General features: G+C 40.9%; 1 protein-coding gene across 14 annotated transcripts in view; it reads left to right on the top strand.

Moving 5' to 3' along the window:
• Nucleotides 1–22,764, top strand: part of TRIP12 (thyroid hormone receptor interactor 12) — a 153,617-nt gene that overhangs the window by 44,816 nt on the left and 86,037 nt on the right. For 7 of the 14 annotated variants that reach the window (XM_047773701.1, XM_047773695.1, XM_047773693.1 and 4 more), the window contains exons 3-4: nucleotides 17,287–17,412; nucleotides 18,238–19,040. In XM_047773701.1, the coding sequence (XP_047629657.1) occupies nucleotides 17,287–17,412; nucleotides 18,238–19,040 (929 nt within the window). The remainder of the gene's footprint in view (nucleotides 1–17,286; nucleotides 17,413–18,237; nucleotides 19,041–22,764) is intronic. The other 7 variants (XM_047773702.1, XM_047773703.1, XM_047773700.1 and 4 more) reach the window with 2 other exon arrangements.

The raw sequence follows: 22,764 nt of genomic DNA, 5'->3' as shown, positions 1-22,764 counted from the left end.
TGTATATATCAGATGTAAAGAAATTGAAACATCTTGTTCACATCCGGCTGTTTCAGTGGTTGAACATTTGGGTTCTGGACTAGGACAACTTTGTGTGCAATTTCTGCCTCTGCCGTTAAATAGCTGTGTGTCCTTTGTTCTATCTTTCAGGAAACCTCAATTTTTTAGTTCACACAGTAGGGATACTTATTTCATAGAGTTATTAGTTAACTTCAGCATTACATATATTATGTTAAGCTCTTAGAATATGTATATTATGTTAAGCTCTGTACAATGCTTAGTACAGAATTCTGTTCTGAAATTTTTTCTTTTTGCTTTTTTATGTTTAAATTATTTGTTAGAGCAGCCACAGTTTATCTTGTTAATTAAAAAAATCACTCCTCCATTGTAATAATGTTACGTATTTAGAGAATTTAGAAAATACATATGTCTAAAAAAACAAAAATCAGTTTCACAATCCACTACAACCACTGTTAACATGGGCCTTTTCCGCCTCAGTCTCTTTTTACTGCTTGTATGTGTGTGGTGCACATAAGTTACTTGTGCCTTTTGAAAAATTGCATGTCAATTAATTGCATATAAATTAATTGCATATGTGTTAATTAACCTATTAATCCCCAGGTTGTATTTAGACTCTTGTACATGAATGACAGTTTGTGCTTCTAAATCCACAGTGATATTTCAGCACTGTTACCTTTTCTCCACATCAGAAATAATGTAGAATTATTTCAATGTTTTATTATGTATTTAAAAAAATGAGCAGAAAACAAATGGTTAATGGACATGGTTAATACTAATGATTAAGATTTATTGGCTTAGGGAGTTCCCGCTGTGGCACAAGGGGATTGGTGGGGTCTTGGGAGCTCTGGGACTCAGGTTTGATCCTCAGCCTGGCACAGGGGAGCTTAATCCAGCTTTGCTGCAGCTACAGCTGCAGCTTAGGTCACAGCTGCGGCTCAGATCTGATCCTTGGCCCAGGAACTCCATAAGCCAAGGAGTAGCCAAAAAAGAAAGAAGAAGAAGAAGAAGAAGAAAAAATGCATTGGCTTAAATAACAAAGTTGTAATCAAGCTGGAACTCACATTTGTAGAATGGCAAATCTTTCCCTGAGGTTTATATGCTTTAAGCCAGTCAATGGTATGCTCAATTGTGAGGGAAAATAAAATGTAAAAATGTGTTTGGAATGGCAGAAACATGTCAGATAATAGAAAGCATGGTGTACTTAGGGATTTATAGCTTTAATCTCCCTCCTTTTCAGTCACATAGCCCTGTTTCAGCTCTCAGGATGCCAAACTTTTACATGTCTGTAAAAGTAGTACACACATGAGGGCCAATTTGCTTTTTAAAAAATCTGGAATCGTAATAATCCTGTTCCTTAAAAATTGCTTAAAACATGGCTTTTAAAGACTTCATGTTCAATTGTGTGGATATAGCATGATTTTAGTAATAACTTTGAAGGTACAGATTTTTCCTGTTTTCATGTGGATAAGTATAATTATGATCAGAACATAGAAGTTTAGAACTTGAGTCCAAAAAGTCATATCAGTTTGGCTGAGAATGCAAATTAGAAGATATTTATGCATTTGAATTTCATTTTACCATTTTAGACAGCATGATTCTTTTGTTCATGATGCAATCTCCGAACTGGAAGGGACTTTTTCATCAATCCCCCGGTTGCCTCTGGAAGCCCCAGTAGAGTGTGTGCTGTACTAACAATTATGTTACCTCCAAAAAACCTGTAGTGATGTGGGGGTGAGAGGATTGGGGCTCATTGGGAGAGAGCAATTACAGCTGTATTTTCATTTTTTTAATCTGACACCTTTTCCTTAGTTTTCCTAAGTAAAATGCTGTTATTGTAAGCTTTTGTTAAAAAACAAACAAACAAACAAAAAAAAAACCCAGTCGATTTGGTTCTGTAAATGTATTCCTGGTGATAGAGTGATTCAAATAGTGGCCATAAATTAGAGTGTCTGCTGCACCAGCACTGGCGAAGCAATTGTATGTATGTATTCTTTCAAGTGAGACTCTCAGAAACTGTTGTCCGGAGTTTGTAGTTCCTGTTTTCTAAGTGTGGCAGCTTGCTCCGCTTCACACAGCTGGTGTGTGGAGTCAGGACTTGCTCCTTGACCTCTTCACGCTACAGTCAGTAATTCTTTTTATTACGCCAGACTGTTTCTCCTGCACAAACCACTTGATCCAAATGATGAAGGACCTGAGAGGGTATGAATTACTTAAAATTGAAGAGTATTATTCAGTTTAGAATTGAAGAAGCAGTTTTTCCCCTCCTTGGATTTTTTAATCCATTCATATTTGATTCACTGTTTCCTTCCAAACTTGGGTCTTGTTTGTGCAGGTCCTTTTCCCAAATCAAGATTTAAAAAAAGCTGGATCTTTGAGAAGTGTTTAATTTCTCCTGTTCATTCCCTCTCCTCTTTTTCACCCATTCTTCATCTCTGTCCATAATGGAACTAGACATTTTCCTTCTTTTTTCTTTTCTTCCGTAATTTTTTGTGCTGTCATTGGTCTGTTGCTCTCTTTTCTGTTCTCTTTTTCCTCTTTAGGAAATCACTCTCACCTCCACTGCTTGTCTGTGGGCTTGCTCTCAGGGATACCACCTAACCTTTCCCACTTCTAACGCAGGTACTTGCAGGCCCCCCTCCCTCTGCCATGCAGTAGCATCTTCATATGTCATGTGCTTTTTTCATGTTTTTCTCAAATGTCAGTAGTGGGGTTGAATTCAGTTTTATAGCAGCTTTTATTAAGATTGCTCTAGTGAAAGTTTCTTCATTATTGTTATAAAACCACAGCATGTTGAGAATAGAAAATTGGGATGCTTCAGGAAAATTAAGAATTAAGGCAAATTTGGATTTCCCATTGTGGCTCAGAGGAAACGAATCTGACTAGGATCCATGAGGTTCCAGGTTGGATCCCTGGCCTCCATCAATGGGTTACAGATCCGGCGTTGCCATGAGCTGTGGTATAGGCAGATGCGGCCTTGGATCTGGCATGGCTGTGGCTGTGGCCAGCGGCTGTGGTTCTGATTAGACCCCAGCCTGGGAAAACCTCCATATGCCGCCTCCAGATGCGTCCCTAAAAAGCACACACACACAAAAAGAATTAAGGTAAATTTAATTCAGCCACCTAGAGGTAATGATGGTTAGTATTTCTGCTTTAGGTTTCTATTCCATGACTTTATATGTAAGCCTGTGATTTAAGTTTGGGTTTCTAGTTTCTTCCCCCAGTTTTCTTCTGTAAAGTGTGTTGCTGTGCCTACCACATTTGAAAGTGATTCTGATTTTATCAAGTCAGATTCCTGAAGTGGGTTCATAGGACCCAGGATATGAATATTTTGAAGACTTTTTAAAAATTGCTGAATTGTCTTTCAGAAAGATTTTGCCTTTTTTTTTGCTTTTGATTAAAACAATTTATTCTCCTGCTAATACTTGGTGAAAATGCCTTTTTTTCCAAATCCTGCTTAATATATAGTATACTATTGTTAGTAAAAACTGGTGGGAATAAAGGAATCATTTGATTAAAGTTGCCATTTCTTTGGTTTCTATAGGGTTGAAGATCTTTGCCACATGTTGGTGGCCATTTTTATGCATTTTGTGAATGTTAGTATCCTTTGTCTATTTAATTTTGGAGATGATTGTTTTTTTACTAGACCCCTTCATGGAAGCTGACATGGGCAGATATTTTTCAAGTTTTATTACTCATTATGGTTTGTTTTAATTTATAGAAGATTTTATTTTATTTATTTATTTTTTGTCTTTTCGCCTTTTCTAGGGCTGCTCCTGCGGCATATGGAGGTTCCCAGGCTAGGGGTCGAATCGGAGCTATAGCCGCTGGCCTATGCCAGAGCCACAGGAACGCAGGATCCGAGCCGTGTCTTCAACCTACACTGCAGCTCACAGCAATGCCGGATCCTTAACCCACTGAGCAAGGCCAGGGATTGAACCCACAACCTCATGGTTCCTAGTCAGATTCGTTAACCACTGAGCCACAACGGGAACTCCAGAGGAATTTAAATTTAGATAGGCAACTCTATTAGTTCTTTGCTTCTTTTCTTCTTTTGTTGCCTTCTCCATCCCCAGGATAAAATTTTCTTCTCAGTTCTGTTATTTTTCAACGTTTTACTGTTTTTTTTTTTTTTTTTTTGGTTTTTAAGGGCCACATTCGAGGCACACGGAGATCGCCATGCTAGCTTCAGCTGCCAGCCTATGCCACAGCCAGATCCGAGCTGTCTCTGTGATCTATACCACTGCTCACTGCAGTGCTGGATCCTTAACCCACTGATCGAGGCCAGGGATTGAACCCACAGCCTCATGGTTCCCGGTTGGATTCGTTGTGACACAATGGGAACTCCCCAGAGCTTGTTGTTTTTTTAATGGTGTGAGGAAATGCTTGAATCCAATTTCTACCCCACCTCCTCACCCTCATTAAAAAAATTTGTCTGCCAACTTTTAATAATTTATTAATGATGGAAACCTCAATTACGAGATCTAGAGGTTATAACTTTCTGTTAACATTTTTGAAGCAGAGATTTTATTTTTTTTCAGCTAGCATTAATTATACAGAAAGAAATAGATTGTGTTTTAAGAAGTATTTCAAAGGGCTGGGATACAGAAAAAAGAAAATAAGTATCCAGAGGTTTATCCACAGGATTGGTATATGTTAATATTTTGATTTGTATCTGTCTTTAAAACACAATTGAGTGTGCAAGCTGGTTACACTGTAAATACTTCGAATCCTGCTTTTTTCGCTTAGCATTTCCTCTTATGATTTTTGGTAATTGTTTACAAATGGTCACATGATTTACTGAATTGTGTGGTATTTTCCACGATTCATTTTTGGTTTTTTGGATAATTGAGTGGTTGCAGTGGGAAACGTTTTTGCTTAGGCTTAAATGTTTGCATTTCCGGTATCTCTTAAGGCTGTATTCCCAGAAGAGTTTTTTATGGTTAACTTATTTCAGATAATTTTTTTCTATAATTTACTTATCACCATCAGAAAGAAGAGTGCTTTCTCTCATCATTCTATTTCTGTTATCTTTTGTATTGCATTTTTCTGCTAATTTGGTACAGAAACATTGCATTAATTTCATTTTATTGGTGTCTCTTAGTAATGCAGTTAGAAAACATTAGAAAAATAGGTTTTTAAAAACATTTCTTCAAGTATAGTTGATTGGTAGCATTGTGCTAATTTATGCCGTATAGCAAAGTGACTCAGTCACCCATACATATACATTTCCTTTGTTGTATTATCTTCCATCGTGAGCTGTCCCAAGAGACTGGTTATAGTTCCCTTTGCCCTACAGTGGGACTTCATTGCTTATCCATTCTAAATGTAATAGTTGCAGCTACTAACCCCAAACTCCCAGTCCATCCCACTCCCTCCACACTTCCCCCCCACCCCTAGCAATCAAGTTTCTTCTCCATGTCTGTGGTTCTGTTTCTCTTCTGTAGATAGGTTCGTTTGTGCTACGTTGTAGATTACATATGTATGGTATTTGTCCTGCTCTTTCTGACTTACTTTGTATGAGAATCTCTAGTTGCATCCATGTTGCTGCAGATAGCATTATTTCATTTTTTTTTTTAATGGCTGAGTCATATTCCATTGTATATATGTACCTCATCTTCTTACTCCATTCATTTGTTGATGGACATTTAGGTTGATTCCCTGTCTTGGCTGTTGTGGCTAGTGCTGCTGTGAACATAGGGGTGCATGTATCTTTTTGAATTGCAGCTTTATCCAGATGCATGCCCAGGAGTGGGATTGCTGGGTCATGTGGAAGTTCTACATTTAGTTTTCTGAGGAACTTCCATGCTATTTCCTATAGTGGTTGCACCAATTTACATTCCCACCAGTGGTGTAGGACGGTTCCCTTTTTTCTTCTTTTTTTCTTTTTTTTTTTTTTTTTTAGGGCCACGCCCATGGCATATAGAGGTTCCCAGCTAGGGGTCTCATCAGAGCTACAGCTGCTGGCCTATGCCACAGCCATAGTGACGAGGGATCTGAGCAGCATCTGCGACCTACGCCACAGCTGGCAGCAGTGCTAGGACCTTAACCCACCGAGCGAGGCCAGGGATCAAACAACCTCATGGTTCCTAGTCGGATTCGTTTCTACTGCGCCATGACGGGAACTCTGGGTTCCCTTTTCTCCGCACCGACTCCAACAGTTGTTATTGGTAGATGTTTTAATCATGGCCTTTCTGACTGACGTGAGGTGTTAGGTACCTCACTGTAGTTTTGCTTTGCCTTTCTCTAGTAATTAGTGATGTTGAGCATCTTTTCATGTGCCTACTACTGGCCATCCGTATGTCTTCTTTGGAGAAATACCTATTTAGTTAGGACTTCTGCCTGTTTTTTGATTAGGTTGTTTGGTTTTGTTGAGTTGTGTGGGTGGTTCGTCTGTTTAGGATATTAAGCCCTTGTAACGGTAACCCTGAGGTAACGATTTTCCTCAGTTGAGCGGTGGGTAGATACTCTTTTCCACTGTGATCTTACTCACAGCTTGCTGGCTCCCCATTGCCTTGTGCCAAAGCTGGGACAGTCTCTAGTCTTCCTTCCTTCTGAGCTCAGTGGTGGGACTGGCCTGGTCACACGGTCCAAGCTGGGAAAAACTGGAAGCCTCTTCCTCTCTGGTAGCAGAGGAAAGATGCAAATCTCAAGTTGCCAGCTGCACATCTCCTGCCTCATGGAAGAAGATGGGCAGTCAGAGAAAAGCAAATATACCAGAGATTGAGTGTGTGTGTTAAAGTTCTGACAAATTCTACTCCTTAGTTCTTCAGAGCTGTATCATCCCTTGCCTTCTTTAGATTTGATTATTTAGCTGTTCTGATTTGAGAGGTATGTGTGCCTTATTTGAATAAAGCTGCTATTTTTGGCTTTAGAGTTAAGAATCCTGCCTTAATGTACTTGGCAGTACAAACGCAGTTTAAGATTGTATCCAGCCCTTTGTGGAACACCATTCCAGGTGGCAGGTATGGAAAAGGGAGTAGCACAGCCTTGGTCACAGGCAGTTCCAGTTCCGCAGAGGAGAGGGGCCTGTGGCTGAGGATTGAGGTCAGGTGGTGGAGGGCTCCGGCGGCTCAGCAGGCTAAGGATCTGGCGTTGTCACTGCTGTGGCTCGAGTTTGATCCCTGACCCAAGAATTTCTGCATGATGCAGATGTGGCTGAAAAAAAAAGAGAGAGACATTTCTGGTGAAGACCAAATTGAGTGAGCTCTGAAAGTTGACGCAGTTGTAAAGCATATGGTACTTGTCGGTCGTATTTGTCTCTGCTTGACCTGTGGAGTCATTAGTTATCTCCAGAGTGGATTTTAGTTCTCAGGTTTTTGTTTCTCATGTTACTTTAGTTACAAGTAGTAGGTTTTCCGCAAATACTAGTGTCGGGTGGAGATGAGGAGATTTTCTTTCTTGGTATTTCTAGGCACAGAAGTGTGCCTTTTTTTTTTTTTTTCCTGAAACGGCCATGAAAAGGCAATTGACTGGAGTGAAGGCAGAAAGTTGAAACAGGGTCTGGTCTAAATGAGCCATGTGCTGAAGTAGTCTGGATTATGCCGCAGTAACCATCAGCTCCTAAATACTGGTGTTTATGACAATCCCGGCACTAGAAAACGTGTCCATCCTGAGTCTCTTGCAGGCTCTGTCCTGTGTCTGCACACTCAGGTGTTCGGGGGTCACTGCTGTGGCAGCAGGAGGCGGGGCTGCCCAAGGCTTCCTTCAGATGTGATTCACTCCCACTCACAGTCTCTTGACCAGAGCGAGTCCAGGGCTGCACGTAACTTCCAAGTGGGTTTGGCAAGTAGCATCTCACTGTGTGTCTGGAAGAAAGAGAAATAGAATATTTGTAAACAGCACCTGTAGCCATCACAGGCTGTTTAACATTGTTTTCTTAGTTTCACTCCAGTGTCTACAACAGATCATTTATTTCCCCAAAGTTTTCGTGCACCATGGCGGTGTAATTGTGTGTTCTCTTCATTCCTTTAATTAATTACCCAGTATGGGTACTTTTTTTTTTTTTTAAATGTTCTTTTTGTGTGTTCCTTTTGTTTCTCTTGATCTCTTTTTTTTTTCTTTTTCATCTGCACCTGTAGTTTATGGAAGTTCCCAGGCCAGGGAATCAAATCCAACTGTAGCTGCAGCCTACACCACAGCTGCAACGTTGCTGGATCCTTAGCCCCCTGAGCTGGGCCAAAGGTTGAACTCATGGTGCCACAGAGACAAGCCAGATCATTAACCCACTGCGCCACAGTGGGAACTCCTGTCCCTTTTTCATCCTGACCTTTGCTCAGTCAGATGGGAACTGAGGAGGAGGAGGAGAATGTTAAGAGGAGACATGGTATGATGTGAAAATGACTTCACTGTTATGACCAAATTGAAACTACTTTAACAAACGGCTTATACTCAATTGAAACTACTTTAAAAACCAGTATGTACTCAAGTTGGCCAGGTAACTCGTCACTTGCTCCTTTCAGTAATGATGACTCTTACTGCATCACCGTGCACTTTGTATTTCAGCCACAGGACCACGTGTGCACCTGCTCTTGGCTGCCTTCGTAATGCTGAGGATTGGTCTGTCCCATCAGACCTTGGGGCTGGGAGGCAAGATTGACAGTGTTATGGTCAACCATGGCCTGCTTGCCTTTGTGTAAAGAGGAACAGAGGCTGCTTTTTCTAGGTGGAAGTTTCGCATATTGGATTCTTAAGAGTATCTGTGTTAAGATTCTTCCTTGGACCGAGAAAGTAATATTTTATCCATTGTATAGTTTTCTCTGCATTATATGTATTTTTTGCTCTAATCATCAGGTATAAGATTTTGTCCAGAAGTCACTTTATAAACATATTGGAAACCTATAAGGTGTCAGATACCATAGATTATTTCATATCCTTAACTGAGGATTTGCTCTGATTCTCCTACAATATTAGAGGAATACAATGTTTGCATTACTTTTTATGAATGTTTTCTCAGTCTCAGAATGCCTTCCTGGGAGGATATCACTGGGGCTAAAAATTTGAATATATATAAAAGCTTTTTCAATAATTAAACCACATGTTGCAACATCATATATGGAAGGCTGCTGTTTTTGCTTTTTTTTTTCTCTTAAATGAAGAAAACTGGAAGGAAAACTGGAGTTTTGGGAGTTCCCATCGTGGTGCAGCAGAAGCAAATCCGACTAGGAATCATGAGGTTGTAGGTTTGATGCCTGGCCTCGCTCAGTGGGTTAAGGTCCTAGCACTGCTGTCAGCTGTGGTGTAGGACACAGACACGGCTCGGATCCTGTGTTATTATGGCTCTGGCGTAGGCCAGAGGCTACAGCTCCTGTTCACCCCCTAGCCTGGGAACCTCCATATGCTGCCAGTGTGGCCCTAAAAAGACAAGGAAAAGAAAAGAAAAGTGGAGTTTTATTTCTCTCATAAACCTTTTCCAAAGCCATAAGCCCTTAATTTTGACCTGTGAACAATCAAATAGGGACAGAAATACCAACATTTCAGTAGGAAAAAAATAACTGCAGAGCTGCAGGCCTTTTACTTTGGCTTCTGAGCCCCAGGTGCACCTGTGCCAGTTGAGGTTTAGGGAGCTGGAATACCTGGGCTCAGCTTCACCTTTTCTGCCTAAGGGTTGTGTGATTCCAGGCAAGGCACATTTCTTACATCTTTAAAATGGACATAAACCTGCCTTCGGTGTCATTTGAGGATTAAGCAGTATTTAAAGAGTTAACGTAATGTTTATCACGTAATTGCACCTTTAAACTTACTCTGTGATCATTTATAAGAACGACTGCAAGAGTTCCCGTTGTGGGGCAGAGGAAACAATCCGACTAGTATCCATGAGCATGCAGGTTCCATCACTGGCTTTGCTCAGTGAGTTAGTGGGGGTCTGGTGTTGCCTTGAGCTGTGGTGTAGGTTGCAGATGCCGCTTGGATCCTGAATTGCTGTGGTGTAGGCCGGCAGCTGTAGCTGTGATTTGACCCCTAGCCCGGGAACTTCTGTATGTCATGGGTGTGGCCCTAAAAAGCAAAAAGAAAACCCACCATTGCTATTCATGAAATAGTATTGCATCACTAATGGCTAATTTACTTATTTTTTAAAAAAATTTATTATGGGAGTTCCCGTCGTGGCGCAGTGGTTAACGAATCCGACTAGAAACCATGAGGTTGCGGGTTCGGTCCCTGCCCTTGCTCAGTGGGTTAACGATCCGGCGTTGCCGTGAGCTGTGGTGTAGGTTGCAGACGCGGCTGGATCCCACGTTGCTGTGGCTCTGGCGTAGGCCGGTGGCTACAGCTCTGATTCAACCCCTAGCCTGGGAACCTCCATATGCCGCGGGAGCGGCCCAAGAAATAGCAACAACAAAAAAAGACAAAAAAAAATTTATTATGTTCTGTCAGTTTCTGCTGTGTAGCAGAGTGACCTGGTCATAGGCGTGTATACATTTTTCCTCTCTCATTATCCTCCATCATGTTCCATCACTAATTCACCTTTATGATCTTGGTATTTATGCTCCTCACCCCACTGCTTTATTTGTGAAAAGTGAGGGCAAAAGTAAATTGAGCTGTAAGGTTCCCTTCGGTGGATCTTTTCCCATGGTTTCGATTACGTGCAATCCCTCTGCTTTTTTCTTTACACAATAACATGTGTTGTGGTTTACTCACCCATCCTCAGCATACCCAGATTGTTGAACATATAAAATTGTGGCTTTTGCTTCCCTGCTTCTAACCCTGTCTCTTGCTGCAAACAATTAAGAACAGTCTAGTAATCCTTCCACAAAGGCATTTAAGCCCTGCCCTGTCCTTTCAGCCTTGTTTCCTGATGTATCTCTGTGCTCAGGGAAATTCATATGGTTTACCAGGTGCCCTGTGGGCTTCATAATTTGCTGCCTCTCTGCCTTGGTCTGGGCTGCTTTTGACCAGTGCTCTTTGCCTTCAACTTTTCATTCTTTAGGGTGTGGTTTAAATGCTGTCTGGTCTGTAAAACGTGTATTTTCCTGCTAAGCGTAATTTCTCCCTTTGTTGTGAACTTTATAGCCCCTTAGGTCTCTTTGTTTTATGAGATTCTGACCCCTATTAGGACAGGGCCAGTCTAGTGTGCTATCAGTTTTTATGTGCCCTGTTATGACTTGCATGTACTTGAGTTGGGAAACCTAACGTCTCTTGAAATGGGGAGTTCGGTACAGTGGCTCTCAGCTCTGTTAGATCCAGTGCTCCCGTGCTGTAATGTGGATCGCATAATGTAAACATCTTTATTATGATGCCTCTTTAGTATCTTGAATTATTAAGAAGTGCAGTCAATGCCTGCTTATACAGCTTAGAAACACAATGTCATGTTCCAGGCATTTTACAAAGGTAAAAATAAACAAGTAAAAGGAAAACAACAAAATAACATCTCAATAGGTAATGCTTTGGTACTATATTGACACTATGTTCAGATGCTTGCATCTGTATTTAAATTTATTGAATGTGACAGCTGCAACGACAGACTTAAATGTCGTCAGCAGCATTTTCATTATAAACTTTCCCAAAATGACGCATGGCTCTTGGTAAAGCTGCAAAAAACAAATACAGTCTTTTCTTGATTTCCATGTATTCCTGGAAAATTTTAAGCATGTAGAAAACCATGCAAAATTAAGCCTGAAAATTGTAAGTCTATTCTCCCCCCCAATGTCATGGCCAGATTTTAAGTTTTTCATAAGGTCTTCATGTGTTATTAAGGCTATTAGAAATATATTGTTCTTTGGAGAGTTTTTCACTATGTCTGCTGGCTCTGCATATTGCATGGCATGTGCTACCTCTAGTGCTTACCTGTTAAAATGCTGGTAGCACCGTTGTTCCCCAATATGTGTTTTCAGAATGCAGCCTAGAGAAAGATCCACTATTTTTTTTTAATTCTGCTTTTAAGATAAAAAAGAAGTTCTAATTGACAGAATTATTTGGGTTAGCATTTTATCATAACTCAGCATAGGAATATTCGTCAGACTAGTCAGCTTCTGTTTTGTGACTGAAATAGAAACTAGTACATTTTATAGAGAACATTGGTGAATTTTTTGTTTACAATGGTTTAGGTGAACTTTTCATCTTGATTGAAAATCAGGGGCATATTTAAAACATTTTTTTATAGGATTATAAACAAAGCATTTAATTTTTGGAAGATAAAACAATGTTATATTGTGTATATAAAATATAAAAGCATAAAAATGTATACATAAACAAATTTGGAGATGTAATTAACTACCAAATCATTTATATTTGGTAATGTGTACATATAGTTGAGTTGTGAATATGTGACATAGGTACTAATTTCAAATAAAATTGTGAAGAACTGCAATATAAGAAATTAATCAGCTGCCTATAACTAGCCACTTTCCTCATCTTGCCTAAGATGAGAATAAGAATGTGCTCTTTGCTACAGTGTTTTGGCCTCTTGTAGATGTCCTCTAGACTAGAGATGCTTTCTAAATTTTTAGACTACCAGGTATTTTACTAAAGAGCAGTAGAAGTTAAATTAAAATATCTAGAATGGACAGTCACCACAGTTTGCCTAAAAGTCAACAAGAGGCATTTGAGGCTTGCTTTTAAGTTAATCTGTAAAGCAGGTAACCCAGAGTTGATTATGGTGTGTTCTGTTGCAACTCGGGTTTCTTTATGTGGGTGGGTTGGCCCACATGCACTTGGTAAGTAGGGAAATGATGTCAGTATTAGAAGCAAATGGTGAGTGTCCGTAGGTGGTTTTTCCTATAGTATTAATATATGAATTGAAATTGGGACAGACCTTTCAATTAAAGAGTAAGATTTGGTTTATCTGTGAAGGTCTTAGGAAAAGCCTGGAAATCATGCTGACATGAGTTAAATCATTTAGTGGAAGAAATAGCTAGTTCAGTGGCTCCCAGAACCACCACATTTTGAACAGGAAGCTCAAAACTATTTACTCCTGTATATGTAAAGAAAGAAAATGACGAAAAGGGACATCTCCTCCAGAATTCTATTTTTAATTTCTTTTTTCTTTTTATGGCTGCACCTGTAGCATATGGAAGTTCCTGGGCTAGGGATTAAATTGGAGCTACAGCTGTGGCGTACACCACAGCAACATTGGACCCAAGACGCAGCTTGTGGCAATGCCAGATCCTTAACCTACTTGGTGAGGCCAGGGATCAAACCTGCATCTTCACAGAGACGACACTGGGTCCGTTAGCTGCTGAGCCACAGTGGGAACCCCTGTATCTTTACATTTGATGAAGCTGGTCTTAGAAGAAAGTCTTTTAAAATTTCTGCTTAAGGAGTTCCCGTCGTGGCGCAGTGGTTAACAAATCCGACTAGGAACCATGAGGTTGCGGGTTCGGTCCCTGCCCTTGCTCAGTGGGTTAATGATCCAGCGTTGCCGTGAGCTGTGGTGTAGGTTGCAGACGCGGCTCGGATCCTACGTTGCTGTGGCTCTGGCGTAGGCCGTAGGCCGGTGGCTACAGCTCCGATTCAACCCCTAGCCTGGGAACCTCCATGTGCTGCGGGAGCGGCCCAAGAAATAGCAACAACAACAACAACAACAAAAAAGACAAAAAAGACAAAAAAAAATTCTACTTAAAGGGAAAAGTCCAAAAGTAAAACAAATGAGAAGACCAACTGTGATTATTGGTGCAAATGATAGAGCAGGGTTAATCTTTTACTAAAATTGGTGACATTTTTGGTTATTTTTAGTGGGTAATTTTGCAGAGCTTGAGATTTTTTTCCCCAGGCGCACCCACGGGATGATGTAGACGCTCCTGACGTTCCTGCCCCACCCTCTCACCTGGCCCCAGGGTGTAAATCGCTCAATGTGCTGCTCAGGCTTGTCATGAATCTTTACTGTGCTGTTGCGAATTTGATTTATAGTGGATATACATTTTTTGAGTCTTAGATTATGCTTTTTAATAAAAATTAACATGGAGCAATACGTTTTGGTAAATGAGGGAGTTGGTAAAATGAACTAAAAAGAGGCATCAAGGCTCATTTAGTTTTGAATGCTGTTATATTCTAATTGGCTAATTAATCAGCATTATTATTTTATAGAGATTTACGTTACAGTATTTTGAACATTAATAATTTATAAATAGGCATAATAAAATAGACTCCCACTTTAGGAGGGCCCATATTGTTACTTATGGGAACCATCTGGTTGGCTGCTCCACTTGTTGTGAGGCAGGGGTTGGAAAACTACAGCCCATGGCCCTGATCCAGCCTACTGCCTGGTTTTTTGTAAATGAAAATTTGGCTGGAACATTGCCAAGCCCATTTGTTTATGTGTTGTTTATGCCTGTTTTCCTGACAGAGTACTGCCCACAAAGCTAAAAAGTATTTACTGCCCTTCACAGAAAGATGTATTAGGACTGTGCTAAACAACAGGCAGAAGGACATATTGATCAGTATTTAATAATATTTAAGAGTATTTATTTAGCCAGGCTTCAGTGAGAATATCATACTTAAATAATTTTAGGAGGTGTTCCCATCGTGGCGCGGTGGTTAACGAATCCGACCGGGAACCATGAGGTTGCGGGTTCGGTCCCTGGCCTTGCTCAGTGGGTTAAGGATCCGGCGTTGCCGTGAGCTGTGGTGTAGGTCACAGACGCGGCTCTGATCCCGCGTTGCTGTGGCTCTGGCGTAGGCTCGTGGCTACAGCTCCGATTCGACCCCTAGCCTGGGAACCTCCATATGCCATGGGAAGCAGCCCTGGAAAAGGCAAAAAGACAAAAAAAAAAAGATAATAATAATCTTAGGAAAGGTAGAATCACATCAGTGTAGGCTTTGGATTTAAGCTGGTTTTGTGAGTCTCACTTTCTCAGATGATTTGATGTTCTTCCCTCCCCTTCTCTTTCTTTAAAAAACAAAACTCCTATCTGTTACTAGAAAAGAAACAAACAAACAAAAAAAACTCCTGGAAATTAAATTTCCCAAATAAGAAGCTCATGGAATAGGAGTTCCCTTTGAGGCTCAGCAGGTCAAGAACCCCGCATAGTGTCTGTGAGAGTGCAGGTTTGATCCCTGGCCTCACTCAGTGCATTAAGGATCTGGTGTTGCTGAAATCGGTGGTCTAGGTCGCAGGCATGGCTTGGATCCGGTGTGGCTGTGGCGAAGGCTTGCAGCTGCAGCACTGATTCTACCCCAGGCCAAGAACTTCCATGTGCCACAGGTGTGGCTATAAAAAGAAAAAAAGTAGAAACTCATGGGATAAAGTGAAATTTTGACCTGCAGTGTAAGAATATCTAGGAAAAGTAAAAACTAAATTGTAACGTGTACACGTTCCTACAAGGTTCACCTTGGCAACACCCCGAGAAAATATAATACCCCCCCCAAAGAAATCGTTGCTAAAGTGAAGAAGACGACACATGAGAGACTGTAGTTTATGTAGTTGATCTATTCCAGTTAAGTCTTTAGATAATACTGTTCTGTTATGGATTAGAATCTTAACAATGAAAATGGTATTTTGGATCCAAGAAATGTTTTCTTTCATCGAGAAGCTAATTTTTGTATCTTCTTTTAAGAATCCAGTATTCTTCTACAAAAATGGAAGAAAACTTTAAAGATACTGAGACTAAAAACCCTAGATCACCTTTTTGAAGAGCTGGTGAAACTAGTATGCTACGTTAAGAACTGTATGGCATCCTTACAGCTTCAATTATCATTATCATGTGAGGTTTTCAAAGACTTATTTCTAAGGTCATTTAAGATCGTGTTCAGAATGAAAGGCTTTAAAAGTTTTTTTGTTTTTTTTTTAAACAAAGTAAACATCTTTGGTATTAATGAAACTTTGTTATTCTCATGAGAATGTGCTCTTTTGTTATTTTCATGAAGGATGCATGTTCGCACCTCTGTAACACTAGCTTTTCTGGGATATATTCATTCATTCGTGCTTCCTTTGCTCGTGTAGATCTCATGTAACCTTGGCCAGAAGTTAAAAATCTAAGCTCTGTCCCTCAAACTGCTCTTAAAACAATGGATTTGATTTATTATAAGTGTAGCTCAACCATGTATCAGTTGTGTAATTGTTTGGAATATTTTCTGGTAAATTCTGTATCTTTTTCTCTAGGACTTGGTTTTTGGTGTATTTTTCTTCCCGCCCTCCTTCCTTCCTCCCTCCCTCCTTCTCTCTTCGTTTCTTTTTCCTTTCCTTTCCCTTTCCCTTTCCTTTCCCTTTCCCTTTCCGTTCCGTTCCGTTCCGTTCCGTTCCTTTCCTTCCATCCATCCCTTCCTCCCTCCCTTCCTTCCTTGCACGCATGGCATGTGGAAGTTCCCAGGCCAGGGACTGAATCTGAGCCACAGCTGTGACTTGTGCTGCCGCTGTGGCAACGCCGCATCCTTTAACCTACGGTGTCAGGCCAGGATATAACCCAAGCCTCTGCAGTGACCCAAACTGCTGCAGTTGAATTTTTTTTCCCCCCCTTTTTAGGGCCTGACCTGCACCATATGGAAGTTTCCAGGCCAGGGGTCCAATTGGAGCTGCAGCTGCTGGCCACAGCCACAGCAACTTGGGATCCAAGCCACATCTGTGACCTACACCACAGTTCACGGCAGTGCCAGATCCTTAACCCACTGAGCGAGGCCAGGGATTGAACCCGCATCCTCATGGCTACTAGTTGGGCTTGTTACTACTGAGCCACAGCGGGAACTTCCTACAGTTGGAGTCTTAACTCCCTTAGTCACAGCGGGAACTCCTGGTGTACTTTCTGTTGATTAGTGCTTTAAATTCTTAGCAAATATTACTCTGTTGATTTCATGTAAGTTTATTTACTATTTTGTGCTTTTAATGATTTTTGGTGTAAAATTAGTTTGAGAATTGATTTTATCTGCTTCTGAATTTACTCTGGATACCTGAATTATGAGGTACAAATTAGGAATGAGTAGCATTGTAGGGATTGGAGGTTTTCTGTAAACCTTTTAAGCTATTATAGTTACATTGTCTATTAAACGTAGTTGTGATCTAAAGTCCATATTTACTTTTTGCAAAAATGGAGCATAATTGAATGTCTGCAGTAAAATGGCTGAAAAATTCATTGTTGCTTGAGCAATTGTAATATTGCTGTACATTTATGGCAACTGGTTATAAATCTAAGCTCTTGGTTTTTAAGGGGTTCTTAGAGGTAATTTCTTTGCCCAGATTATCTGATAAGAGTAATAATTGTGAAATATTTGGGAAAGGGGTAGGATCAATTATGAAGGATTGGGAGGGTTTTTTTTTTTAATGAAAAAATATTTCACTTTCAGTACTGTATTTGCATCTCATTTTCCTGATAGATATCTGTTTTGATTTTCTGCTGACAGGTCACATTTAGGGCAGGCAAAACATAAGGGATATAGCCCTCCTGAGAGTAGAAAATCTATTTCTAAGGCACCCAAAGTGCAGTCTAATACTACTTCTGAACTGTCAAGGGGACACCTTTCTAAAAGGTAAATCTTCACATTGCTTATACATTTTTCAGGGCAGAATCACTTGCATTTGAATCATTGCATAGTATTAAAAATTACCAGGTTATCCTAAAATGTTATGATACTTGTTTTCATTAGTCTCTGGTTGTAACATTAGGATTAATAATTGTGTATCACCTCTGCAGTGATGACAGTGCATTATTCTCCTTGCTTGCAGAGCTGTTTCTCCTTTTGCCTAACAAACCATTATAGGCATCTGAAGTGCCATTTTAAATCCATTTTTCTTAGGTTTTTTTTTTTTTTTAATTGTCAGTCACAGATTAGTGATCTCTTAAGATCTAATTCATAGCAGTCTTGGGAAAGAAATGTAACTGTAAATGTTTGATAATACGGTACAAACCTTTCCAACTTTCATTTTGAAAGTGTATATGTTAATGCTGTTTATTTTTAAGCTGTGACAAGGAAATTGTAATAGAGCATCGATATTCTAGTTTCAACTGGTTCGGAACTACTAAGAAGGATTCTTTTTCTTGCAACCCCCATTCTTGTTTTGTGATGAGGAGTGTTAGTGTCAGTAGTCCTTGGGATGAAGAAGTAACCTAACATTTTACCACCCAAAGTATCACACCAACTAGTCCACCACCTCCCCGTCTTTTTTTTTTTTTTTTTTTGGTGCACTTTTGAACCATTTGAAAGCCTATGCTTATTTAATACTGGTCTTACTAGGAAAACTTTTGCACTTGAAAAAAAGTTTAATTTCCTCAGATTTGAGAGGTTAATAAGTGTTATACGACAGGTTCGGGGATGACAGGCTGATACTAACTCTCTTCTTATCTAACCTCTTAGAAGTTGCAGTTCATCATCTGCTGTCATAGTCCCACAACCAGAGGATCCAGACAGAGCCAATACTTCAGAAAGGCAGAAAACGGGGCAGGTGCCTAAGAAAGACAATTCTCGAGGAGTGAAACGCAGTGCTAGTCCAGACTACAACAGGACCAATTCTCCTAGCTCTGCAAAAAAACCAAAAGCACTTCAGCATACTGAATCTCCCTCAGAAACGAATAAGCCGCATAGTAAGTCAAAGAAGAGGCATTTAGACCAGGAGCAACAGCTGAAATCTGCACAATCTCCATCCACAAGCAAGGCTCACACCAGAAAGAGTGGGGCCGCTGCTGCTTCACGGAGTCAGAAAAGAAAGAGGACAGAGAGTTCTTGTATAAAGAGTGGTTCTGTGTCAGAGTCAACTGGTGCTGAAGAGAGATCTGCAAAACCTACCAAGCTGGCTTCAAAATCGGCCGCCTCAGCCAAAGCTGGGTGTAGCACCATCACCGATTCTTCTTCTGCTGCCTCGACTTCCTCCTCCTCTTCTGCTGTAGCCTCGGCCTCCTCTACTGTTCCACCAGGTGCCAGGGTGAAACAAGGAAAAGACCAGAACAAGGCCAGGCGTTCCCGTTCGGCGTCCAGTCCGAGCCCCAGGAGGAGTAGCAGGGAAAAGGAACAGAGTAAAACTGGTGGCTCTTCAAAATTTGATTGGGCTGCTCGCTTCAGCCCTAAAGTTAGCCTTCCTAAAACAAAACTGTCTCTTCCAGGGTCTTCTAAGTCAGAGACATCAAAACCTGGACCTTCTGGATTGCAGGCCAAATTAGCAAGTAAGTTTACTGGTAGAGCTTTTTTTTAATTGAAGAAAACGTCTCTTGGTTTGTCAAAAGAGGGATCAGGTTTTCAGTGTAGTTCCTGTTCTGTTTTTTTCAGTCTGAGGGAGTTTGAGATGTATTATTGTACCTACATCTGTATATAACAGTGTGTCTGAATTGACGTCCTGTGGTTGGGGTTTTTTAATTTTTAAAAATTTCTATTTTTTTCCCCCTTTTTTTTTTCTATTTATGACTTTTTTTTTTTTTTTTTTTAAACAAACCCTTGTGTCAAGGGCTGACTTTCAGTGGATTGCAGCAAGGGAGCTACTCTGCTGTGTTCCACACCCCGACCCAGACGCAGCTTGTGTACGAATGATTTCACGTCAGGTTCCCTACAAAGGTGCCGTGTGTGACAGGCAAGGGGGCGGCCGCCTCTCCGGCTGCACCTGGTGTCCCAGGACAAAGCGCTCCCTCTTTGTCCCCACGGTACTGAGTTAGTCTTACGGAGATGGACAGGGAATGCTTCCACCTCATCGCTAAACTGTCACGTTTTGGTGTCTGTGTCTTTGTCTTTGCTGCATTTGCTTATCAGAGAGGGACAGCAAATACTCTTTTTTGGTATTGTGCATTCCTGATGTGTAGAAATACTGAGCTAAGCTAATAGAATAAATAATACCCTAGTATAACTTGAATGGACTATTTCATGGTCTTAGAGAACATAGTCTGAAGATGACTGCCTCGCGGTGCAGTGCACTGGGCTCTGGGTTCAAGGTGAATGGGACGGAACATTGCCTTCTTGAAGCAGGTAGTGGAGCAGAAAGGACTAATGTTTGAGAATAACACCTTCAAGCAAAGAAACAAACGGGCTAAGAGGAAGGCATCTTGAGGTCCCTTTCTTCTTTTTCTTTCTGCAAAAAACTTCTTCAGGAAGCCAAATGTTCATTTCATTAGAACTGATTAGTTATGTGATTGCTGTGATGCTGAAGTTTGTGCTTTTCCTCTTCTTTTTGAGAAAGCGGAAAAGCACAAAGACAGAGAATAATACAGCGCTTATCTATGACTTTTTTATTTTGGTGGTGCCCGTGGCATGTGGAAGTTCCTGGGCCAGGGATCAAACCATCGCCACAGCAGCAAACGAATGAGAATGCCGGATCCTTAACCTGCCACGCCACAGGAGAACTTCCTTTCTATGACTTTTAAAGCATTTAATTTTGTAATATTTAACCAGGGATTTTGTTTTTGACTGTCTTTTCTCATTTTGAGCCCCCATAGAAAATTTCACATCCACACTTTGATAGGACTAGAACTTTTTTTGACTGTTAGATTTTCTGTAGTGTCTAGTGGTACTCTTGTCCAGAGGTTCACTAACATTGAATTAGCCTGACCTAAGGTCGAATCAGGGCTGTTAGCCCGATTCTGTTGAACTCTGCGATCGATAAACTACTTTCAGTCGATTCAGTATTAGCTAACCTTTGACAAGAATACCGGTAGACACTATTGTAAAATCTTCCACTTAAACTGTATCGTAGGGTCATTGTGAAGGTGGCATCTTTTAGATGGTAGAATTGGTTATATTTGATACTTAAAACATGCAGTACACATGTATAAACATCTTCTGAATTTGAACGTACAGATAGTGGGTGAAGATTAAGATTGGTGTCTTGGAGTCAGAAGGAAACAAGAGACTGGATCAAAGGACAGCCGTTTGTCCCTATGGGTCCGGCCAGGATTTTCTTGACATTTTGAGTTATTTATCTCAGCCTCGAGACCTCTTCCTCTGCTTTTAGGTGACATAGAAGCAGGTGTGCGTCTCTCTACAGGCGTGTGTGTCTCCGTTGGTGTAGCCATGTGGTCTCCACAGCCTGGGGCCCGGGTTGAGTTTACAGCATGTTTTGTGGGGTTCACCCTTCCCTTTCTAGCCTGCGTCATTTGAAGAGATTATCTCTTTTCAACTCTTATTTCTAGGAAGGTTCAGGAACAGGTGAGAGCGGTTGTCCTCAAGTGCTCTATCCCAGCTCTTCCCAGAGACCAGCTTCCTTTTTGAACGCAGTCGGTTAGCACGGTCTTTAAGAGAAAACCTGACTTTTACTAGTTAGTGGCAGGATTTCCTTGTTTGTGAGGGTTGTTCTCAAACAGGGGGCACCATGAGTTTTGATGCTGCCCCTGTGCCGTAGGAGAACCGGTCCACATATCCCGTTATACTTCTGCATGTGGTCACAAACTGACTTAGTGGGTTAAAACTCACTTCACAGTTATTTTGCTCACACAAAATCTGTGTGTGTTCTGTGGTCCCTAATGTCACTTAATCCATTTGCATGGCCACTACCCTAGTTCTAAGCTCTAATTATAGCTTAAGCTGTTGAAACAAGAGAAGGGAACCAGCATTTGTTTAGCATTTAAAAGTGCCAGGTATGTGGAGTCATATTTAATTTTCAAAAAAAAAATTGGTGCTTGGTAATAGTTTTCAAGGGAATTTATTCCATGGAGGTGAAATAACGGGCCTGCGTAACTTATCTCATGGTCCTCGCAGAGTTAGGATTTGAAGATGAGGGTAGGTGTGACCTGGAAGCCGTTGTATTCTTTGCTGTGTCACTTGTTTTTCACCAGTGTGCTTTGTGTTTCACTGTTGCAACCTTTTTGGGTCCTTAAGAGATGTTAAGACCCCAGAGAAGTTGAAATTTTATTTGATCCTTCTTCACTGGTATTGATTCATCTTCAGGGATAAATACTCTGTGAACCCAGGGTTCCTATTTTACCATTCATTGTGTATTTACTTCTTTACAAAGAAGTGAAAAGTATTTCAAGACAGCATAATAGCAAATGTTTAAAGTGCTTACAAGTGCCTGATGACTTGTAAATAGTTGACATGGATCATCTCATTTATTCAGTATCAGCCTTGGGCGACAGGTACTTTGTTCTCATCTTACAGGTAAGGAAACTGACCTCAGGGTCAGTGAGGTCAAGTTACCTGTCTGAGGTCACAGAACTAAGAAATGATGGAGCCAACAATCAAACCCAGGCCATGTGATTTCCAGAAATTAGTTGTGAGAATAAAGGGCAAAGTTGTGTAGGCTGGGTGAACTAAATCCAGGAAGACTTCCTGAGGTCACACAGGTTTTAGGTATGATTCAGTGTGTCACTTTAGGAAAGAGTTGTGATAAGAAGGGGGACTCCAAGAGAACTGGCAGTATGTGGTAATTTTACTTAGTAAGATAGAGGCAAAATGAGGTATCTCAGAGGAATCTCCACATTTCAAGTACTGCTATTTGGGGGAGAGAGAGCTCTTTAAATATAGAGCTAAAGGAGTTCCCGTCGTGGCGCAGTGGTTAACAAATCCGACTAGGAACCATGAGGTTGCGGGTTCGGTCCCTGCCCTTGCTCAGTGGGTTAACGATCCGGCGTTGCCGTGAGCTGTGGTGGAGGTTGCAGACGCGGCTCGGATCCTGCGTTGCTGTGGCTCTGGCGTAGGCCGGTGGCTACAGCTCCGATTCGACCCCTAGCCTGGGAACCTCCATATGCCGCGGGAGCGGCCCAAAGAAATAGCAAAAAGACAAAAAATAAATAAATAAATAAATATAGAGCTAAAAATTCTAGATTTGAATCTTCGTTGTGCTGTTTTATTAGCTGGTGACTATGAGAAAGTTCATAACGTTTTCATTGTAAACTGGGCACTAAAGCTCTTTGAAGAGTGACTTAGCATAGTGCTTATAGTACACAGGATGCATCACTAAATTTAGGG

This window comes from Phacochoerus africanus, chromosome 3 (assembly GCF_016906955.1).
Source record: "Phacochoerus africanus isolate WHEZ1 chromosome 3, ROS_Pafr_v1, whole genome shotgun sequence".
In the NCBI taxonomy this organism is placed as follows: Eukaryota; Metazoa; Chordata; class Mammalia; order Artiodactyla; family Suidae; genus Phacochoerus; species Phacochoerus africanus.
Note: the sequence above shows the minus strand (reverse complement) of the source record. Positions and strands in the feature narration are given on the sequence as shown.